General features: G+C 36.8%; 2 protein-coding genes across 5 annotated transcripts; both read right to left on the reverse strand.

The window, feature by feature from the left end:
* On the reverse strand, positions 1-13,167 carry ildr2 (immunoglobulin-like domain containing receptor 2). Of its 4 annotated transcripts, none has more exons than XM_058392855.1 (10): positions 13,012-13,167; positions 10,767-11,090; positions 9,785-9,904; positions 4,272-4,328; positions 3,529-3,675; positions 3,245-3,403; positions 2,582-2,632; positions 1,947-2,142; positions 1,202-1,853; positions 2-628 (listed from the first exon to the last, which is right to left on the reverse strand). In XM_058392855.1, the coding sequence occupies exons 1-10, from the start codon at positions 13,058-13,060 to the stop codon at positions 593-595; spliced, it is 1,791 nt and encodes a 596-aa protein (XP_058248838.1). In that variant the 5' UTR covers positions 13,061-13,167; the 3' UTR covers positions 2-592. The 4 variants fall into 4 exon arrangements, with proteins under 4 accessions (XP_058248837.1, XP_058248838.1, XP_058248836.1 ...); XM_058392853.1 differs by having other exon boundaries at positions 2,519-2,632; XM_058392854.1 differs by lacking the exon at positions 4,272-4,328 and having other exon boundaries at positions 1-628; positions 2,519-2,632.
* A 161-nt stretch (positions 13,168-13,328) lies between these two features.
* On the reverse strand, positions 13,329-19,038 carry gpa33b (glycoprotein A33 (transmembrane), paralog b). The gene is made up of 7 exons (XM_058392857.1): positions 18,861-19,038; positions 17,635-17,804; positions 17,299-17,515; positions 16,967-17,131; positions 15,147-15,263; positions 14,895-15,018; positions 13,329-14,785 (listed from the first exon to the last, which is right to left on the reverse strand). Exons 1-7 carry the CDS (start codon positions 18,901-18,903, stop codon positions 14,056-14,058), a joined length of 1,566 nt encoding a protein of 521 aa, XP_058248840.1. The 5' UTR covers positions 18,904-19,038; the 3' UTR covers positions 13,329-14,055.
* Between the last annotated feature and the right edge of the window lie 1,183 nt (positions 19,039-20,221).

Below are 20,221 nucleotides of genomic sequence, written 5' to 3' on the forward strand. Positions count from 1 at the left end.
ATTAAAGGAGGCGGCATTTACATTAAAGGTGTTTTTAATTTGAAAAACATGTGAAATACTCAAAGGTGTGTTTTCAAAAAATGTTCCATACTCTCCATGTGAAAGAACTGATTAACACTGAAATGCAAAATGTATCTATAGTGCAAACATGTAAAACAACAACAATAATAAAAAAAAATAGGTACACAAATACAGTACTTCAATATCAAGGCATTTGAAAGAAATTGATACAAGATTTTATGAAGTCATTTCAGTGTACAGGGTTTTGCACAGCTGATAGAATGCAGATTTGTTCTCTTAATACAGGCTGTAATATCTAAATACTGATAGGTCCCAATAAGATGAGTGACTGGCTTTAAAATGCAATGACAGGAATGTGCTTTCATGCATGAAACACTCATGCATTTTTTTGCAAACACACACATATTGACAATGCATATGGGTCTCTTCATTACTATTTCCAAGCTGCAATGCCATCATTTCTCTGTTGTATATAGTGTACATTCATGCTGCTTTGTGCATGTCCCTGTAGATGCATGACAATAGTACGATGTAAGTCCAGTGTGATCAGCACCGTGGATACTCAAGGACTTCAGACAATGAGGGAGTCTCTGCTTAGATGGGTGGTCTGTTAAAAACACCAAGAGCCACATATTAAAGACTGAGGCTTTGCAGACAATAGCAAGCACAAGGTCCAGGACTACGCCCGTTTTGTTATACACGGTATGACACCTGTATAAATAATAATAATAACTGGAGACCATAAAACCTAAATATCTAATACTAACAATGCAACTCCCAAAGCATTTCTTGTAAACAGTAGCTTTGAACATATAAGTTCTGTTATCTTAGACCATATTTCAGTACATCTTTTCTTAGACAAAGCACATATCTGCGAAATAAACATTTCATATTGGCAGTGTGACATGCCCTGTTTCTTGTGCACTACTTTGTGTATATCTTTACTTTTTTATAATTATGCTAGGGACTCTATAGATCTCATTCCTGAAACAATTAACAGACACCTAATTTGTGCTGAAAAGGTGTCTAATATTTATTCTCTGCATGCTTTTTAACATCCATTGTCTGAGTGCTGTTTAAGTGCACCTGAAACTTTGTCGCATTTGTGCTTACTAGTTTTGAGCTCTTAGCAGTGAAAGCATAAGTAGCATCATAGCAGAGACCCCTACAGGTAACTCACCAATTTTCTGGGTCTGTTCCTGTCCTCCCTGAGCTCCTGAAGAGTGTGGGACATGCTTTGATTAGGGCGAGTGTAGGAGAATGGCCTTATGGCTGGCTCCATGGTCCGACTGCGCTCTTGTTCTTCAGGTTCCACAGTTCGGCAGCGATCTATCTCACAGTATGGTGGCAAGGAATCATCCTCCTCCGGTCGGTTGCTTGGTGATCTGCTATAGTAACAGTCACTGTTCTTTCTGGAGCTCTTTGAAGGTGTGTCGCTTTCCTCATAAACCCGTCCACCACATTCCCCCTGCTCTCTTGCCTTACGCTCCAGCACAGAGGTCAGGTAGGCATCATTGTATGACTGTCTACGAGTAGTATATCTTTCGCTGTTGGTATAATGCCTCCTTTCTGAAGACAAAGGAGGGCTATGGCGCCGCCAGTTGGCATCATCATCATCATCATCATCCCGTAAACTGCGTGGCCTGTACTGATTCTGGCACCTCAGTTCTATGTCAAAATCTTGCTCAGTGCCACGGAGATCATGAAAGTCACCCCTCCGTCCAGCTCGGTGCCCATAGCTCCTCGCAAACTCTTCCAGTTCATCCAGAGACCCTGTGCGGCCCCTGGTGTCAAAGGCCTTCCTAGGAAGATGCTCTGAGCGGCAGCTCCACCTGCAAATAATATACACATTAGAATTAGCATATACACAGCTAAAGGCTTGGTTTAACATAAAACACAAGCACAAGCACACATATTAAACCTACCGGCTATCATGTTCCTCAGTGCGATTGCTTTTGTAGTGTGTGGGCCGAAGTCTGTGAGCTGTGGATGCTGTGTTGATCTGGGGCTCATTGCTGTGGTCAGTGATTGGTGGCAGAGCTTTCTTTTGCACCTGCCTATAGGTTTGCCTGAAGTCCACATCACCATCATGCAAGGAGCTTAGCTCTGATACACTTCCAGCTGTTAAAGAAATAAGATTAAAATAAAGTCAAACACTAATAATATTGCAAACTATTTTGTTAGCAGTTCCATTAAATAGTTGCTAATGTACTGTACAGTAAACTTGCTGAAGTTCTGTCTGGGTTAAGAATGAACAAGAGAACGACCCTTATAATACAAAGGTATGTTATGTACAGTATATACAGTATATGGGCAAAAATGTGCAACATAAATGTTTGTGCATCATCTATGTAAGCGTTATGATGGTGACGTTGAAAATGTTGGATGCACAGATTTCCAATGATAATGACCTTTCTAATAATAACCTCACACTTATTGTTTTTCACACAAATACACATAGATGGCTGAAAAACACACTGACTGCATATAGGCTTACATGTGTGACCTGTCCACTTGTCCATATAGAACTTTGCCAGGTCTCTCTCTATGTAGTACACACCGTTCATTGTGTCCTGAACCTGACTGGCCTGGAGACAGAAGTCACCACCCGCTGCAGACACATATATACATTCTGTGTGTATCTATTTTATGTTTTATCCTCTTTATCTTTTATTTTTGCATATAAAGTACTCTGAATTGTCTTTGTGTACAATTGTGTACGATTAAATAATAATAAAAAATATTAATAAAAAATTATTATTAATTATTATTAAAAATATTTTTTAAATAAAAATTATTTATTTACATAAACATGCCTTCCCTTGAATCACTTAAAGAAACAATTAGGCATTAAAAAATGTTAACAGTTTTCAACTGATCGCAAATGTTGTCAATCAGCCAACATCTTGCAAATATGCTTTTACAGGCCATTGAATTCAATATTTTGATTTACACCAAAATATTGCTTGATAAAAATTAAACTGAAAGCTAAAATGTATATATGTAACAGGCAGTTGTTTGTAATAACTGCCTGCACGCTAACATTCATGTCAGTCAATTAGCTGATGTTTGAAGGATGAATGAAATCAAATTTGATTATTATCAGTAGTATCAGAATCATTTTAGAGGAAATCGCTGAATTTACTGATCTTAAAATTTGTGTCTTGAAAACAATTTCTTCAACTTTGTCATTTTGATGAAATGAGTGTTGAACTTCACTGACCTCTAGCTGTATTGTTCTCCACAGAAGGTGGTGCTGCAAGCATCTTAGGCTCAATCAGAGAAGGTGCTACTTGAGGAACCATAGGAACACCATAGTATGGTGGATATATGGCAATTTGAGGAGGCTGTCCACTTTTAGCCATTTTACCTGCTTCATATACTGAAACGAATATTAGATAATCTTGATTATTACAAATCACAGCAGTGGAAATGATGTGGTACATATAAATACGGCTGTTAGTGTGTTTGGGGGCAGGTCTGGGAGGGTGGTTTTTAGGTACTCACAGTGCTTCGGACAACAGCACGTATCAGGGCAGCAGCAGCAACGTATATAACAGCAGCAGGAGTGGGGACAGCACTGACACCAGCATACCCCAATCACCACCAGAAACAGAATGCTACCCAAAGCTACAGATACCACAAACACCCACTCTGCAACATAGAGAGAGAGAGAGAGGCGCATGTATTAATTACCAGATATTCCTATAATTTCTGTCATGTACCAGCATTTTATTTTGTGACTCAGACTCACCCTAAACATTCAATCCTGTAGGAAGTTTCAATCTAAACATTTTTTTCTATTTTTTCAGATAAAACCAGTGCAGATGATTCAGACTGTGTGCTATCTCTTCCAGCCTCTTATCTCTGAAGTCAGTCTCTGCTTCTGGACTAATGATGTACTTCCTCTGGCCATGAGCAAAATTTTAAGCCCTCAGCACAAATTACATCCTGTTAAAGAATGGAGCATTTCTGGCTTTTCTTACAAACATGCAGTGTGGAGTGTTTTTGTCTTTAGCTCAGGACAACCACATGATGAATCAGATGATTCAGTCAGATTAATGACAGGTCATTACAGACCAATTGAGCATGCAACCTAATGTAAGATTAATTGAAGAATTGAAAAGAAGAGTAGGTAGGATAAGCCGAAAACACTGTTCTAATACACCCATTGACAGACAGAACAGGAAGTAGAGTTTTTTGAATGCAGAAGTGCAGGAAGGCAAGAGAAAGCATCAAAGCCACCCTACCTGGCATTATCTCCAGCTCAAACTCAGGCAGGATGTCATTCAGCACACCTGTCTTACCTGTAGAGATCAGAGGAGCACAGGTGAGCAGCAGCGGAAAGGTCAAAAGCTGGGAAAGAGGCTACATGCAGGGAAAGCGATTGAAGAAAGAAAGGTTTGTAAAGATCAGAGGTTTCTAATCATCCACAAACATGCAGAAAATGGGATAAAGTTAAGGTTTTTTTAAGGAGCTGCTTACAACTCTGTGCAAGATGTGTTAATCTGAAAAAATGTAAGTGTGGAAAAACTGCTATTGGATTGTAGATCTGTGGACAGAAACCAAATGCAAGTAAAAAAAAAAGGAAAAAGAGAAAATGTATGATGTTTGTTTGTTGCATATAATGCAAGCATTTAAGCAGTGCAAGACAAGTCAGGTGAACAAAGTATGCTTTATGATGCCATTTTGGAAGCTAATGTGTGTAATGTGCTCATGTGCCAGGGGTTAGAAGGCACACTCCTCTCTGGCAAGGTGGCTAATTATAGCAAGGTGCGATATTACTGCTACATTAGTTTGAACATCACATGCCTGAGTGAATGCAGAGAAACAGCACATGCACATGACTGTCTCACATGACAAGTATGTTAGAAATGTACAACTTACATTCTTATGTTATTACACAATTAAATTGTTTCTATGACTATAACAACATTTACATATTAATCCTATCCCGTGTGAGTATGGTGCATGACATGCATACAAAACATGAAATAATCCACAAAACTTTCCTTTACAATTGCTAGCATTAATTACAGTAAGTTACTTAAAGTTATACAGGAACACAGAGCACAGATAAAAACATCACTTAAATGGTTAAATAGACAAAATATACAACTTCATAAAGATCTAAAGGATCCTTGATTAACTATTTACATAGACAACTGGCATGTGTAACTAATGCAACTTCATTTAAAAGGTCAAAGTAACAATGTTAAAATACATGAATACAGCAAATCATGATAACAAGATAACAATCTGCATGTTCACATGGATTTCCTTCAGGGTTCGTTGGTTTCCTCCCATTTCCCAAAAACATGGTATGTGGATTGGCTAAAACTGTCCATAGTTGTGAATATGCATGTGTGCATGTTGTATTGCAATGGATTGGTGGATTTACAGCATTATTCTAGATGCTGCTTTTCAGAATGTATAGCAATCTAAGTACAGTATACTGTTGGATGAGAGCATACCTAATAAACTGCTCTCTCTCCCTGTCAAAAGTGCTCTATAAATAAAACACATTTGAATTGAATTAAACTTGGTTTATCCAGTTCTTTTTACTTGTTAAATAATCCAAACCAAGATGTTGACAGAGCCAATAGCCAATAACTAACCATCCTCTTACTGACTCCTCAGTGTTACTCATACAGTAAAGTTTATAGTTTCAAAATGGCCAGGCACACTTGCACATTTAAAGTCTATTCCCACATCTTAAACTAACAAAAATGGTCAAACAGTGCCAAAACTGTTCTGAGGCATGGACTCTACAGGACCTTTGAAGGGGTACTGTGGTGTCTGGCAGCTAGATGTAAGGAACAGATCCTTTAAGTCCTTTAAGTGTGAAGTTGGGCCTCCATGGATTTCATTTGATTGTGTAACACATCCCACAGAAACCTGATCGGCATAAGGTTTGGGAAATTTGAAGGCTAAGTCGAGCGCATTTGACCCTTTGCGTCAGTGGTCCTTCCTTGGACCACTTATGTTTGGTAGATCCCAACCAATGCATAAAACTCCACAAGACCTGCTGTTTTGAAGATGCTCTGACCCATTCATCTAGCCATAACAATTTGTCCCTTATCAGAGTCATTCAGATCTTTACACTTGCCCATTTTTCCTGCTTCATCTTCAAGGAAAAAACTAACTTTTCATCTGCCTAATACATCCCAACCTTTGACAAATGCCAATGGAAGTTTATTGTGAGTTTCACAAAACAAAATAACAAATCCGAAAATACAACAATTCAGACAAACTGGAAAAATTATGTATAGTTTGTAAATGGAATTCTTACTGCTGACTGGAAGAGACATCTGTCACTCAAGATATACAGGACGTACAGCAGGTTGCTGCAGAAAAAAAGTCAATTTTTGTGTGTATGAACGCAGTTCTGCCCTTATAGCATTCCTTACATCGTTTAATCTGGAATAGTTTTTGGACATCGCAAACTAATCTTTATGCCATGATACCCGATCAGCATATCCAAAATCATGGCATATGAATGTCCTTCATCAAAGTAGCATTGAATGAATTTCATTTTCTCCTTGTTATTTTTTCTATCAATATAAATATATATTTTTGTTATTTACGTAGAATCAAAGTTGCACTATCAAAAAAAATGATTTAAAGTGAATGCACAATTAGACAAGTACAAGAAATACAGTTAGATACACAATTTCCTACTTCTTGTATATCTTGAGTGACAGATGTCTCGTCCAATCAGCTGTAAGAATTCCATTCACAAACTACATCTACCCTTTTTTTGGATTTGTTATTTTGGTTTCTGATTTGTTATTTTGTTTTTCAAATGTATTATAGTCAAATGTTTTACATGATGCAGTGACTTGTGTAATCACACCCTCACCGAGAGTGAGCAGTTCATAAACAGCCTCTCTGGGGGAACAGATTTCAGGCTATTGGACTGACTGTGCTGAGTTAGCAGAGCTAAGAAGCATTAACAGAGCACTCAGGCACTAGGCTTTCTCCTATCTTGGCACTTTCATAAAACACACACAGAAGAGTAATTTGAGAAAAGCAGTCAGTGAAAACCAACAGAGACAAAGAGGGACAAACTGATGGGGAAGGGAAGCAGAGTGAGACAACATGAGTAGGACATTATCTATAGTAAATGCAAAATGAACACAAGGCTGATAAGAATGAGGGAGTGTCAGGTCCAAAGTTGAATCCTCAGCAATACAACATTGCAAATAACTTTAATTCAGACCAGTCTTTTCACCCAGGGGTTCACTAATGTTTTCAAAGTCAGGCACTTCCTTAACTGGTTATTAAAAAAATATCTGTGGGCTTCACCAGTACAGATTTATTTATGAACATAATCTCTTAAATAAATAAAATGGTCATTATTTATAATATATATAAGTTGTACATTAATATTTTGCCTATTTATTAACGCCTTTTTATTCGTTTGAGAAAGCACAGTTTTTCTATTAAAATTTTCATTTCACTTAAGTTGACAGTGATTATAGGCCTAGCTGTTTTGGGGTTATTGGGGTTTGGATTTAATCCATTCTTGACCAGTAACAGACTAAAAACCTATAATAAATCTAATAAGTTTCAGCATAGTGGGCTGTGATTTCCACTTCTGAAACAAAATTGAGCTCCATGGCTTCAGCCTCAGCAAATGCTCTTCAGATGCATGTTTCACTCTCCTCTCCTATTGCAAAACCCATTACAATCTACTTATGCAGTAGCCACAATAGACACATTGCGTTCCCCAGGGTCTACATAGTACTCTGATCTTTCTAGCTGTTTAGCCATAACCATTTCTCTCTGTCATTTCTTTCTTCATTTGCCAATAAACAAGAGGTTGTGACATGCCTTACATCTGGAAAAAAGCAATGAGTTTAGAGTGTCTTGTAATGCACATGTCAATAAATTGCATATATGTTGTCTGGCAAGGGGGACTGGACCTTCTTTTGTTCAGCAGACAGAAATGGAAGCACTGCAGTCACATAGCGCCAAACAATCATGGAATCCCTGCAGGGGTTTTTTCTACACATGGACCTGTACTTTAGATGCGAGTGACCTTAGAGAAGACAGATGAACAAAGGAGCCTCTTATTAAGCTACAGATCCCTGTTGAGAGGCATGCGCCATTCAGCCGTTACCATGGAAGCCCTTGTAAGAGCACTTAGGAATTCAAACCCTGGCGTAAGCATGCACTTTTCATTGAAAACTCATCCAAACACAACAAACACACTCCACCAAAATACACAAACAGCTTTCTGCTTACAAGCTATGTCTGAACACAAGATTCCATTTAGTAACGTGCTGTATGACAAGAACAAAGGGAACCATCAAAGGTACATGTATCTAAATGCATAAAATCTTCGGCATCTTTTATATAAGCTACTATATGTACACCAAGATATAATTATGACTTTATCCAACTAGTGAAAAGTCTCTTTTAAATTAAATGAATTGCTTTGTAATGCTAACTTTCATGTTGCTGACTGAAGAATTCTAATACAATTATTAGTAAAAACTACTGTGCATTTTCGAAATAATATGCAAAGGTTTTCTGCAAAGACACAGACTGTACACAAGGCCTCAATCTCAAAACCCAATTCAAGACTATAATAAAAAAAAAAAAATAAAACATAGTAACATATTAACCACAACCATTTTACATGGAGAACTAGAGACTCAGGAATGTTCTGATCCCAAAGGTCATCTTGATAACTGTTAAGTTACTCACTTAATCAAGTATTATTGTTTATCATGACCCAGAATTACTTACTGAGTCAAAACAATTATACCTATTTATACCTATCTTCTTTCTTACCAGTCAAAAAAAAACAACTCCATGATATTCTGAGGAGCTTGCAATTTTTTAAACTTTCTGCAGATTTTCCACAGATTTGTACAGATTTGTTTCACGAGACACACTCAGCCAAAGCCCTCTTCATTCATGGGCATCAAACATGTGTATAGCTAACATAAAAATGTAATTTTTATTTTTACTGATAGGTGTTTAAAAGAAGACTCATGTGCTTGCAATCTCACCACTTCAAGTAGTTTTTTCCACAAAAAAGCACAAAAGCATTATGGTAGCAACAACTACAAAAAATATGTGAAAGCCTGTAGGTACTGACTAATATCACTGTGACTGAAAAGGGATAGAGAGTACGCCATCCCTCCCACTCAGACAACACAGCCAAATTTGCTTCCTTGGTTCTCTTGGGCAATAGAATGAATACTTTTCTGTTGAGCCACTTTCATTTTTATGTATGTTACACTCAACAAACCCCTCTCAAAACACATTCAGCATCACAGAATATTTTATTGTAGTAATCATACTAATACTAATCATATTTAATTTATAATGGAGTATTTGTGTGTTATGTGATTGTAGATGTTTGACTATTTGTAAATGTGCAGAGTCGAGGCTACATAAGGAATAAATCATGACAGGGTATGCTTTCAATGAGGTGATTCCCAAAATTATAATTTTTTTAAATTTTCCTCTTATTCCACAGTCATATGGCGACACTTTTATTTATTAAACAATGTCATCCTTTAATCGTTATATTGATCATTGTGGAACAATTGCAAAACAAGTAAGTTGTTACTGTAGAAACAATAACATACTAGAATACCAATTCTAAAATGTATAAAAGTGTATTAAACCAATCAGATTTGAGAATTTGTCAACCCTGTTGTATAACGTCAAACATCTCCTATTTTAATACTGCAGTTGTTTTTAAACGTGCATTAGCAGTCCTAATCCAGAGGATATGACTTACCCAGCACCAGCAGCTCCACCTGGCCTTCATTCCTGCCCTCCAGATCATCACCACTGACCACCTGACAGAAGTACACACCACTGTCACCCCACTGCAGCTCTCCAATACGCAGGTCTGCTTCTGAACAACAACAGCATTTTGTTAAACCTTAATCACTAGTCCCGAGACAAACAAAATGTTAGATTATAATAAATAGAATTTTCATAAGGAAAATACACAGTAAAATACATAAAATATCTGACATTATAGAAAATTTGTCAAAAAATAAATAAATAAATAACAAGCCAACCATGATTTATGTATAATGAATGCATTTTGCAATTCTGTGCTTTGCTGCTGAGTAACAGGGGTAAGAATGCTCGTTTAGTAAGGGCATGGGGGAGTATGTTTGTTTTTGATAAGGAGTAATGTGGGGGGTGTTTTGTGAGGAACAGGAGAGCTGTAGTATTCCTCACTGAGGTCAGCGCCTGACCATTGTGTAGTTGAAAGAAAAGCCTGTGCCCTATTTAGGGAACAGGAAAAGTAGAACACAATTGCCAGTGTTTTCTGCAAAGACAGATTACGTACACACGACCCCAAACACCAAGTCAAATATACTGTACAGGGTTACATGTGATGAAACAAAATCATCACATTTCAGCTAATGGTATATATCTAAAATCAATCGAAAAATGTATTTCCCCCTAAGCACTCTTCTGAATTTAAATCAAAACACCTCAAGCTGGTTGGTTCCCATTTCATGCAGCATGTGAAGCAATCCAGATGATAGCACTGATTAATCATTGACCAGGCCAGCTCCCTCCTAAAATGTCATCAAATTTAGAATTGCCCTACTGATTACATCCTGTGTGGGACTGAGGCAGAACTGCTGTTTAAATCTTATCCAAATTAAATCTCTTCTGGGGTCGTATACAGGGTGTCCAGTGAATAATAAATCCTTGCTGCAAATATTATTCAAATATTCAAGATTAAGATACATTACTGTTAATAATGGAGATATCTCTGCCTTTATATTGTTTAGCCAGGTTAAAGGAGTCTCCTTGCTTTGAGGCCACGACCGTACGACTTTTATCGGCGCAGTCCAAGTAGCTTTTGTCCCCCAGCTTAGAGCCATGGACTCCCAGAGTCTCAGAGAAGGTGAACGACTCTCTGGTTCGGTCTGTACAGTAAGACTTATACATCCACTGCACCACAGGAGGTTTGATGGAGTGGGTGTTGTACTGGCATTGCAGCACCACAGAGGAAAACAGCATGGCAAACTTCTTATCTTCCTGTACTGTCACATGAACACAGTTGCAAGCCAACCCTGGAAAAAAATGGAGAAGTGAGGTCAGATAATTTGACACTTAATCCATAAATTCAGATGACAACAGAATGGTCAAAGATAGCTACATTAAACATAAATCCAGCATGGATGAAACTTAACAAAACTGGCTTCTAAATATTCAGTATATTTAAGGTAATATAAGCATAAAGTAATATAAGTAATGTAAGAAAATCTTATGTTTTAAATCCTGTACCATATTCAACTATTAAAATTATGATTTTTATATGTGCTCCAGTGATTATGCTCCAGTTTGTGCAAATTCATTGGCTAGCATTAACTAAAATAAAGACATGAACATGGCTTCTCTCTTAATATCAAGCAAATTCCTCTCTTAGCTAAAATTCAGATGGAACAAATGAAATGTGATAACCTGAAAACAAAAATATCTTATAACATCTGGACCTACTCATCTACCTACTACACTATGTGTGTAGCTTGCCATGAAAGTCTTGTATCTGTCCAGCTAGGTGGGAGATAAGCAAGCTGGATAGAATCAAAAGAAGGAGGATCTGTCTGGTGTGTGTGTGGGTGTCTGTGTGTGTGTGTGTGTGTGTGTGTGAGAAAGAGAGAGAGAGAGAGGGAGAGACAGAGACAGAGACAGAGACAGACAGAGACAGAGAGTCTGTTAAATTCCTGCCTGTGTAATTAGGTAAAATTCCTGACTCTGTGTGTGTGTGTGTGTGTAGGGGGTCTGTCAATTTTTAGAGAGGTCACGGTCTACTGTGCATCTACGTTTGGTGGTGCTGTTGAGATCTTAACATTCCTAAACAAGAGGAAATAACAGGGGGACTCTGGGCAAGGCACTCACTTTCTGCAAAATTCTGGAGCCATACTTCACAATTCGAAAGCATGCACCCTGTTTTAAGATTACAGCCTGTTTTGAATAGACCTGTTTCCACTTAGGGTTTATATAATAACTGGTCAAAACCCCACTTGATCATCTTCGGACAAAAGCTGACCATCCATATAACCACCATTCTCTGAGTCTCCTAGCCAAAGCAGTAAAGACCGTCTCTTTCTCCTTTTGTTGTCAGCCTGATTCATTGTTCATCATTATGGGGAACCCCCACCCAGTAAGACCCAAAGCAAGGGGGGGTTTTAAAATCCACCAATAAGATAAACCCACTGGCCAAGTCACCCGTGAACGCCCAATTAAATAAGAGATTTGAACAGAACCGTTACAAGGAATTATATTTTAGTACAGGAAGAGCAGCAGTGCTTAACTGCTTTGACTTTTTAATGCGACAAACTATTTTGCTAGACAGCAGGCAAAAAAAGAAAAGTAAAATTTGAAATATATTAAAACAGGCCTTTGAAAGAGCCGTAATATCCTGCCCATTCTACTGAACTCAGAAAAGTAGGTCAGAGTAGGTGCCATATCCCACAAGTGAGATTTTTCATCCTTATGAAAGCAAGGTAAGGTTGTGTATTTAATAACAGACACAGGAAGCAGAATGAAGCATTGAATCCTTTGCTACATTTGTCACTAAGACAGATCTGATACAAAGTACTGTAGTCTCATTCCTGCAGTCTCTCAGCCTGAGGCATTATTGCCTCCCACAAGTCTTCACTAAACCATACTCACTTTTTGGTCAGCATAGAAGTGTCTGGTTTTGAAATATGCACAAAAAGTTGGCAAGCTATGGCTTGGAAAACACACCAGATCAAAGATTTTTAGATTTTTAATCATTGTCAGCCCACTTTAGTCTTGTGCCCTGTAGTCCAGTGTGTACACAAGCTTTAAATCTTTCTCAGAAACTGTAACTCACATATAATCACTGAGTAAAACAAGCACGTGAAAAACACACAGTAAAGCTGGACTGTGGGATCAACCTGTTGTCCACTTCTCATGATTTACAGCTTCTTCTGCAAATAATAGTTTGAAAAGTTTGAGACTTACGTGAAATAAGTACGTAATAAGGAATCCAATGACTCAGTATAAATCTCATTGTCCAAATAAAATCAGATCAATGTGCAGATATCTGGACTTCTTATTTCCTTGGACCGTTGTTGGGTTCATACTCGTGTCCGCGAAGCGGATAGATTAACTTCAGCGCGACCGAGAAGAGAGTGGAGCGTACCATGTTACAATGGGGGTAAACATTATGAACTGTGGATTACTAATGCAGTATAATGAACAAATTGCCAAATTAAATATGCTTGATGCACACTTTGAACAGTCTTACATTTTATTAATTTAACAAGCTGAATATGGGAGACGTATGGGAGACAAAAACCGAGCATCGCGTTAAGTACACTACCCATCTTCGAAAATAAGAGCATCCAACAAGAGGAAAATAAAATCAGAATGTGTTCTCATTAGGCTGATCCATTCAGATAATCTATGTAATAATCCATTCAAATAATCTATGTAATAATCCATTCAAATAATCTATGTAATAATCCATTCAAATAATCTATGTAATAATCCATTCAAATAATATACGTAAAACCACTTTTTTAATTACACTTACAATTTGATAAGCAGTGCTGCACAGTTCTTTTCAGTTTTTGTTAACATAATTGTTGCTAATTATGACGTAAAATATACACTTATTTAACTGGGACTATGTTTTGTTTGTTTGTTTGTTTGTTTGTTTGTATTTACATATTTTCTGCCAGTATAAACATTAGCATACTATGTCATCAGTGGAGTCGAAGACTGTACAGTATATTGTGCTTCATAGAGGGGTACAACAGTAACATTTAAATGAGAGTACCAAAGATCACACCTTCATGAATATATGGAAAATACATATAAGATAAGTTACCTCAAAAGTTTTTCCATATAAAATTACAGTCCACTTTTGAAATGTTATTAGATACATAATATTGTACAGTGATTCAAAAAAAATGTAATTAATAGAATGTAACTGCTCTACATTTTTCATAAAATTTCCCTAGTCATTTTCACAAAAGCGACAATCTTAATGCTCATGGCTTCCTAACGATCAGTATATTGGTCTTGGCGCTCATAGCGATCTCTGGGGTCATTATAGTGATCCTGGCGATCGCCATAACGGTATCTTTGGTTGTCATAGCAACCCTGGCGATCATCATAATCTTCTCTGCGGTCATCAAAACTTCTTCTGTCATCATCATAGCGGTTCTGGCGATAGTGATCTCTGCCATCGTCATAACAATCTCTTTGACCACTATAATGTTCTTGTCGATTATCGTAACGGTCTCTGTCATCATTGAAGCGATCCTGTCGATCATTGTAGCGATCTCTGTCATCATCAAAGTGATACTGTCGATCATTGTAGCGATCTCTGCCATCATCAAAGCGATCCTTTCGATCCCTGTAGCGATCTCTGTGATCATCAAAGCGATCCTGCCGATCATCGTAACGATCTCTTTGATGGCCATCGTAGCGATTTTGCCGATCATCATAATGATCTCTGAGGTCATCATATTGACTTCTGCGATCATCCTGATTCTGCTGGTCATCGTTATAAGGTTTGCGGTCGTCATAACATTCTCGGTGGCCTTCGTTACGACCTCTGTTGTGGATGTCTCTGCGATCGTCATGTCTCTCACTGTCCTTTCCAGCCTTCATCTCATATCTCTCTCTCTGGTCAATGCTGCCTTCAATACTATTCTTCCTTATATCTCCAGAACCATCTTCTTGCTTCTCTTGCTTTGGATTGTCATGGTATTCTACCACTGGAGGTCTAAATAAAAGATAGGCACAATTTTATTCCTTTTAAAAACGACCAAGTTTGAATAAAACTTTGAAATTACATTCTCATGATCATAAGATTTTTTATGAAGAAAACCTACTCCATGGCAAATTCCTCTGGCTGCTGCTTCTTTCTGCAGCAGCAGTAAATTATTAATACAAGCACTGCAACTCCAGCAACACAGCCTCCAATGATACCTGCTGTAGCTCCAATTTTCATTGTAGCTGCAAAGATTAGGTAGACATTAACACGAATGGTAAGGATAAATGTAATGAATAAATGTAATGTTTTCATGCTTTGGACATAAAATACAGCTCTGGACAGTTCTGTTAAGTAAAACAGGAACACTCACCTGGCATGACTGACAAGGTGAGGTTGCATTTTGCAGAGCGAATCTTATTGGCTGATGTGCAAATGTAGTAACCTGATGTGTCCCTGGATACATTGAACAGAGAAAGCACTCCATCCTCTGTTAAGGAGTTGGAAGAAATGAAATTCTGTCAGAGTCTTATACATGTACAGTGAATATAAGAAGTATACACAACTCTTTTAAAATTGCAAGCTTGTTTATTAATTTATTTACTTGTATATGAAAAGGAAGCAAGATAAATAATGTCAGAAGTTTTTCCAGCTTTAATGTAATTTGAGTGAAAACCAAATAGAAATGGGGGAAAAAAAGAAAAAAAAACATAAAATAACCTGGCAGCATAAGTTTGCACACCCCATCTAATGCACTTTATAGCCAGTTTCCTCAAACAATGTGGCAAAATGACTAAATCCCCACAGCCATGTTGATGAAGGACTGCTGAAAAACTGCAAAGGGATGTTCAAAAACCAGATAAACCAGATGGTTGGGTGCCCACCCGTATAATGTATGTTCTGCCATATAGCATACCTTGTTAACCCATCTTTTGCTTGTAATACAGTACTCAGTGTCTTTGGTTAATGGTGCACCAACTGAGCACATCTTAATTTGGCAATCATATTCCACACTTCCTTGCAAAAATTCTCCAGAGTTGTCCAGACTGGAAATTCTGCCCCACAAAGTCATTCTTCAGTTTTTTTGTTTTGTTTTGTTTTTGTTTTTTAGTTTAGAACTGGGCTCTGATTGGGCTATTCCAAAACATTCATCTTCTTCTTCTAAAACCATTCATTTGTTGACTTGGATTTGGGCTTTGGGTTGCTATCATGCTGCAAGGTAACATTTTTCTTCATCTTCAGCTGTCTAACAGAGGCCTGCAGGTTTTGTGCAAAAACAGACTGTTAGTTGGAGCTATCCATTATTCCCTCTATCTTGAGCAGAGCCCCAGTCCCAGCAGAAGAAAAGCACAGTAGAATGATGTCATCACCATGCTTCTTCGATTGCATGTTTGTTTGTTTTTTGGCTGATAAGATGTCTTTTTTTGGTGTCAAATATATCTTTTAGAATTATGCACAAAAATCCTAACTTGCCTCTTGTCAAGCCATAACACATGTGCCATATGGTTGGGGTCATTTAGGCAGTCTTGGATGGTTTTGTTTTTGTTGGCCATCTTGCCAACCTACCCTATACCTCAAAGATGTGAAGAATATGAGAGATGGTGGTGACAGATATCTTGGCTGCCTTCCTGATAACTTTTCGGCTTGTCCTTTTGTCTATCTATCTTTTCGGTAATGTCATTGTGGTGTGCCATTTTCAAATTTTCTAACCTTCACAGTCTTCAGTGGTTTATCTAATGTTTTGAGGATGTTCCAACTTGCGGTCCTCCAAGTCAAAGCAAGAAGATGTCAAGAATATCCTGCCTATCATCAGTCATGATAATGACTGTTGTAATAATAGTGTTGTAAAAATAAAACATGAGGATATGATTGTTTAATTCTGAGCACAGACATACACCCCATTGTAAACAGCTGTGCAGGATCATTACAAGTTTTTTTCTTTCCTATTCTTTTTTTTTAACACCTAAAATGCTTTTATTTGTTTTTCACTTGAATTGTATTGCTTGCTATATCACAATACCAGTGGAAAAAGATCTGACATTGTTTATCTTGGTAAATTTGTTTGTTCACAAAAAATCTGCAACTTGTTATAACAATTTATATACTATATATAAAAAAGAGTACACTTTTAAATACCCAAATATATAACAGCTGTGGTAAATTAAAAAGGGGAATTTAGAAAAACACACTTACTCTCAGTTGTTTTGGGTGGATGTGGTCTTTGGACGTTTTTGACATCATAGCTCTGCCACTGGTATGTGGGAGCTGGGGAGCCCTCTTCAGAGACACAGGTCAAGCTGATATTTTGTCCATACTCTGCAGTGCCCTTAATCTTACAGACAGGATCTGATGGTGCAACTGTCAAACAGTAACAAACAACACAGTACACATGAGGTAAGGTCATAGAAATATATCCTCTTCATAACTACAGTGCAGTGAACATTTGGTTTTTATTTAAACATTCATACTCTCATAGCAAAAGGAGCTATTATATATGACTACAGATATGATTAAGACATTCTTACCCAGAACCACAAGAGAAGTTGAATCTGATGTTTGTCCCTCTGTATCACCAGGAATCTGGACAAGACATTTGATGAGTCTGCTCTCTCGCAAAGTGACGTGCTTCAGCAATAACTTTGACTCTTTTTTAGCCACATCAGTTTCAATAAAGGCTTTGCCTTCATACATTGCATTGATATCTACATGGCCATCATCAGAGTAGAAGGTCCCAAAAGAAATCTGTATTAAAAGGAAAGAACAAGTTGTTCTCTTATTTGAAAAGCACATGTATGTCACCCTGCATACATATAAGGAAAAGAAAGGTTGACGAACAGGAAGCTTAAGATAGTGTTTCATACCCCTTCATCATCAAATGACCCATCAGTCTCACCAGTCCATGAGATGACAATGAGTCGGTTCACAGGATTTTTAGGCTGAAAACTGCATGTTATGATCACTTCATCACCTCGAGCAACTTCATATGTGGACTGTGGAATACTAACTTGCAATCCAAAAGCAGCAGAAATCACTATACAAAACACAATCCACACAGCAAATCATTCATTTATCTTCAGTAAGCAGAGCCACAGAAATTGGGTTTAAAAAAACACACTACTATATTTTGTTTTGTTAACAGAAGACAGAAGGATCATAAACACAAAACAGAAGATAACAGGATCTACTTTTGCTCAAAATATGGTTACTAAGTTAATAAGTAAGAGTTTGATGGCTATATTTCTATAAAGCTTTTTATTCAGTGTTACCCTTAGACTGGTTGTTGTTATTACATAAACAGACAAGCGCATCTGTAAAATTTAAGACGGCCTCATTTAAAACCCAAATACTTGACATTTTTTTTTAAATGTACTTATTTTCACAATATATTGTACAGTATTAGTTACAAATATTGCTCATTTAATCATGTCTCCAAATATAAGTCACCTGAGTCCCATCTATTATGCTACACAATTTGTCGGCCTCCAGCATGCTAGTGTGTATTTCACAGTGTGTATGGGTGTACCAGGAGCAGCAACATTGCTGGGGAATTAATTTGTCACTGCTGGGTAGAAAAAACAATCCAACAACCAATAGTGCCTGTTCAGCTGTTGGTTAGAAATGGCCATCTGACTAGAAGATGACTAGAAGATGATCAAGACACACTGTGCATGAAAAAAATATTACCTGAATAGCTATACCTCAGTATAACTATAGAGCTATGTATACCAACATACCAAGGTGCATATATATATATCACAAACTGTACATTGTATTTAAACCTTTAACTGTGTTTTGTGTGTATATATATATATATATATATATATATATATATATATATATATATATATATATATATACATATACATATATATAAAACAACAACATATTTTGAAAAATTGTACCTACTACTATTTTTTTTATTTAAGTCTTTCTATTATTACAATTTTAATTATTACAAATTATGTCAATAACAGTAAATATATAATGAATAACTAACTAAATTAATTTAAAAAATGATAATAAATTACAGTATTTTTCCTGATAAACAACAATAACGATTCATCATAATTGAATAGAAGAATGTTACCTGACATCAGCAGTATGCCAACTCCACAATTCCATGTATCCATTTTGCGTGATTATTCCAATCAATTCCAATGAGTTTTCAAAGGTTTTTATTTATTTATTTATTTTATTATTATTTTTTTACATTTGATGGAATTCTATTTTTAAGCAAATAAAGGAACAGATACTGGTTTTGGTGTCTGCACACTTCCTTATGACTGCTAGGTCAACATTTGTGCTAATTAAAATGACTCCATCTGCACACTAACCACACCTTTTTCACCCTTTGGACTTTCAGTTAACTTACATATCTAAGCTCTACTGTCCTATATACCATTCAACATTACAGGTTTGTAAGCATGTATTAATACACAACTGCTTTGGAGTTGAATCTCATAGTAACAAAGCAATTAGTTCATAATTAGCCATAACAATCACACAAAGTAGTAATATCTTAAAACATAAAATCAACAGCCTTTACCGTAATGATATCATAATAATAGTTTTCACTTATTCATTTTCATCAATTTGAGTGTTGGGAATTTGTTGATTTTATGAGATTCATTCTTATTATTTTTTCCAGAAGTTGGTGAAAACAATGAGAGCTCACAATGGCCATGGTTAGAGAACGTTAGGGTTTACCAAGTCTTGGTAAATTGTGCCATGCCCATGTCTAACCAGCAGATGGCAATAGAGCTTTAGCGTCATCAAGATTTCTTTTGCTTCAAGAATTGTCAACCCATGAAGGTTTTTTTTTTTTTGTAACAATAGACTTAATCTCTGTTTAGCAATGTGGTCTTTAGTTTACAAATTAGGCTAATGGAAGAATGGATTTGTGGTTGCATTTACCATACAATTTAATGCAGATAGGACTGTATTATAATTGTATAGAAGGACTTTATAATTAATAAAGAAGAAGTATGGCATTTGTAAACAGCTAGTTCAGAAAAATAAACTGTTACAGAAACTGCATAAAAACAACTGCATGAAGAATTAATCATGTGTGATCATGTGTAATCATAGTCTGGAAGGACAAACAATAAATAGGCAAAATATTACACTCGCTCACTCTCCATACACACTTTATTAGGGGTGGTTCTGGAGCCTGTCCCAGGAACACTGGGTACAAGATAGAAATACAACCTGGAAGAGATGCCAGTCCATCACACACACACACAAACACTATTAATGCACCTTCATGCATCTTATCCAGTACATCAGACATATTTTAACCAATGAGGACAGTGCGCAAATATTACTGTATACGTATGAATAATGAGCCTATTAGTTTAATACATACATGAGTGCATAATGCACACATTTTGCACAATATGTAATTACACTTAACACTTCATCTGCTGTAAATACAACTGGCACATTCTT

The sequence above is a fragment of the Hemibagrus wyckioides genome, linkage group LG06 (assembly GCF_019097595.1).
Source record: "Hemibagrus wyckioides isolate EC202008001 linkage group LG06, SWU_Hwy_1.0, whole genome shotgun sequence".
NCBI classification, from domain to species: Eukaryota; Metazoa; Chordata; class Actinopteri; order Siluriformes; family Bagridae; genus Hemibagrus; species Hemibagrus wyckioides.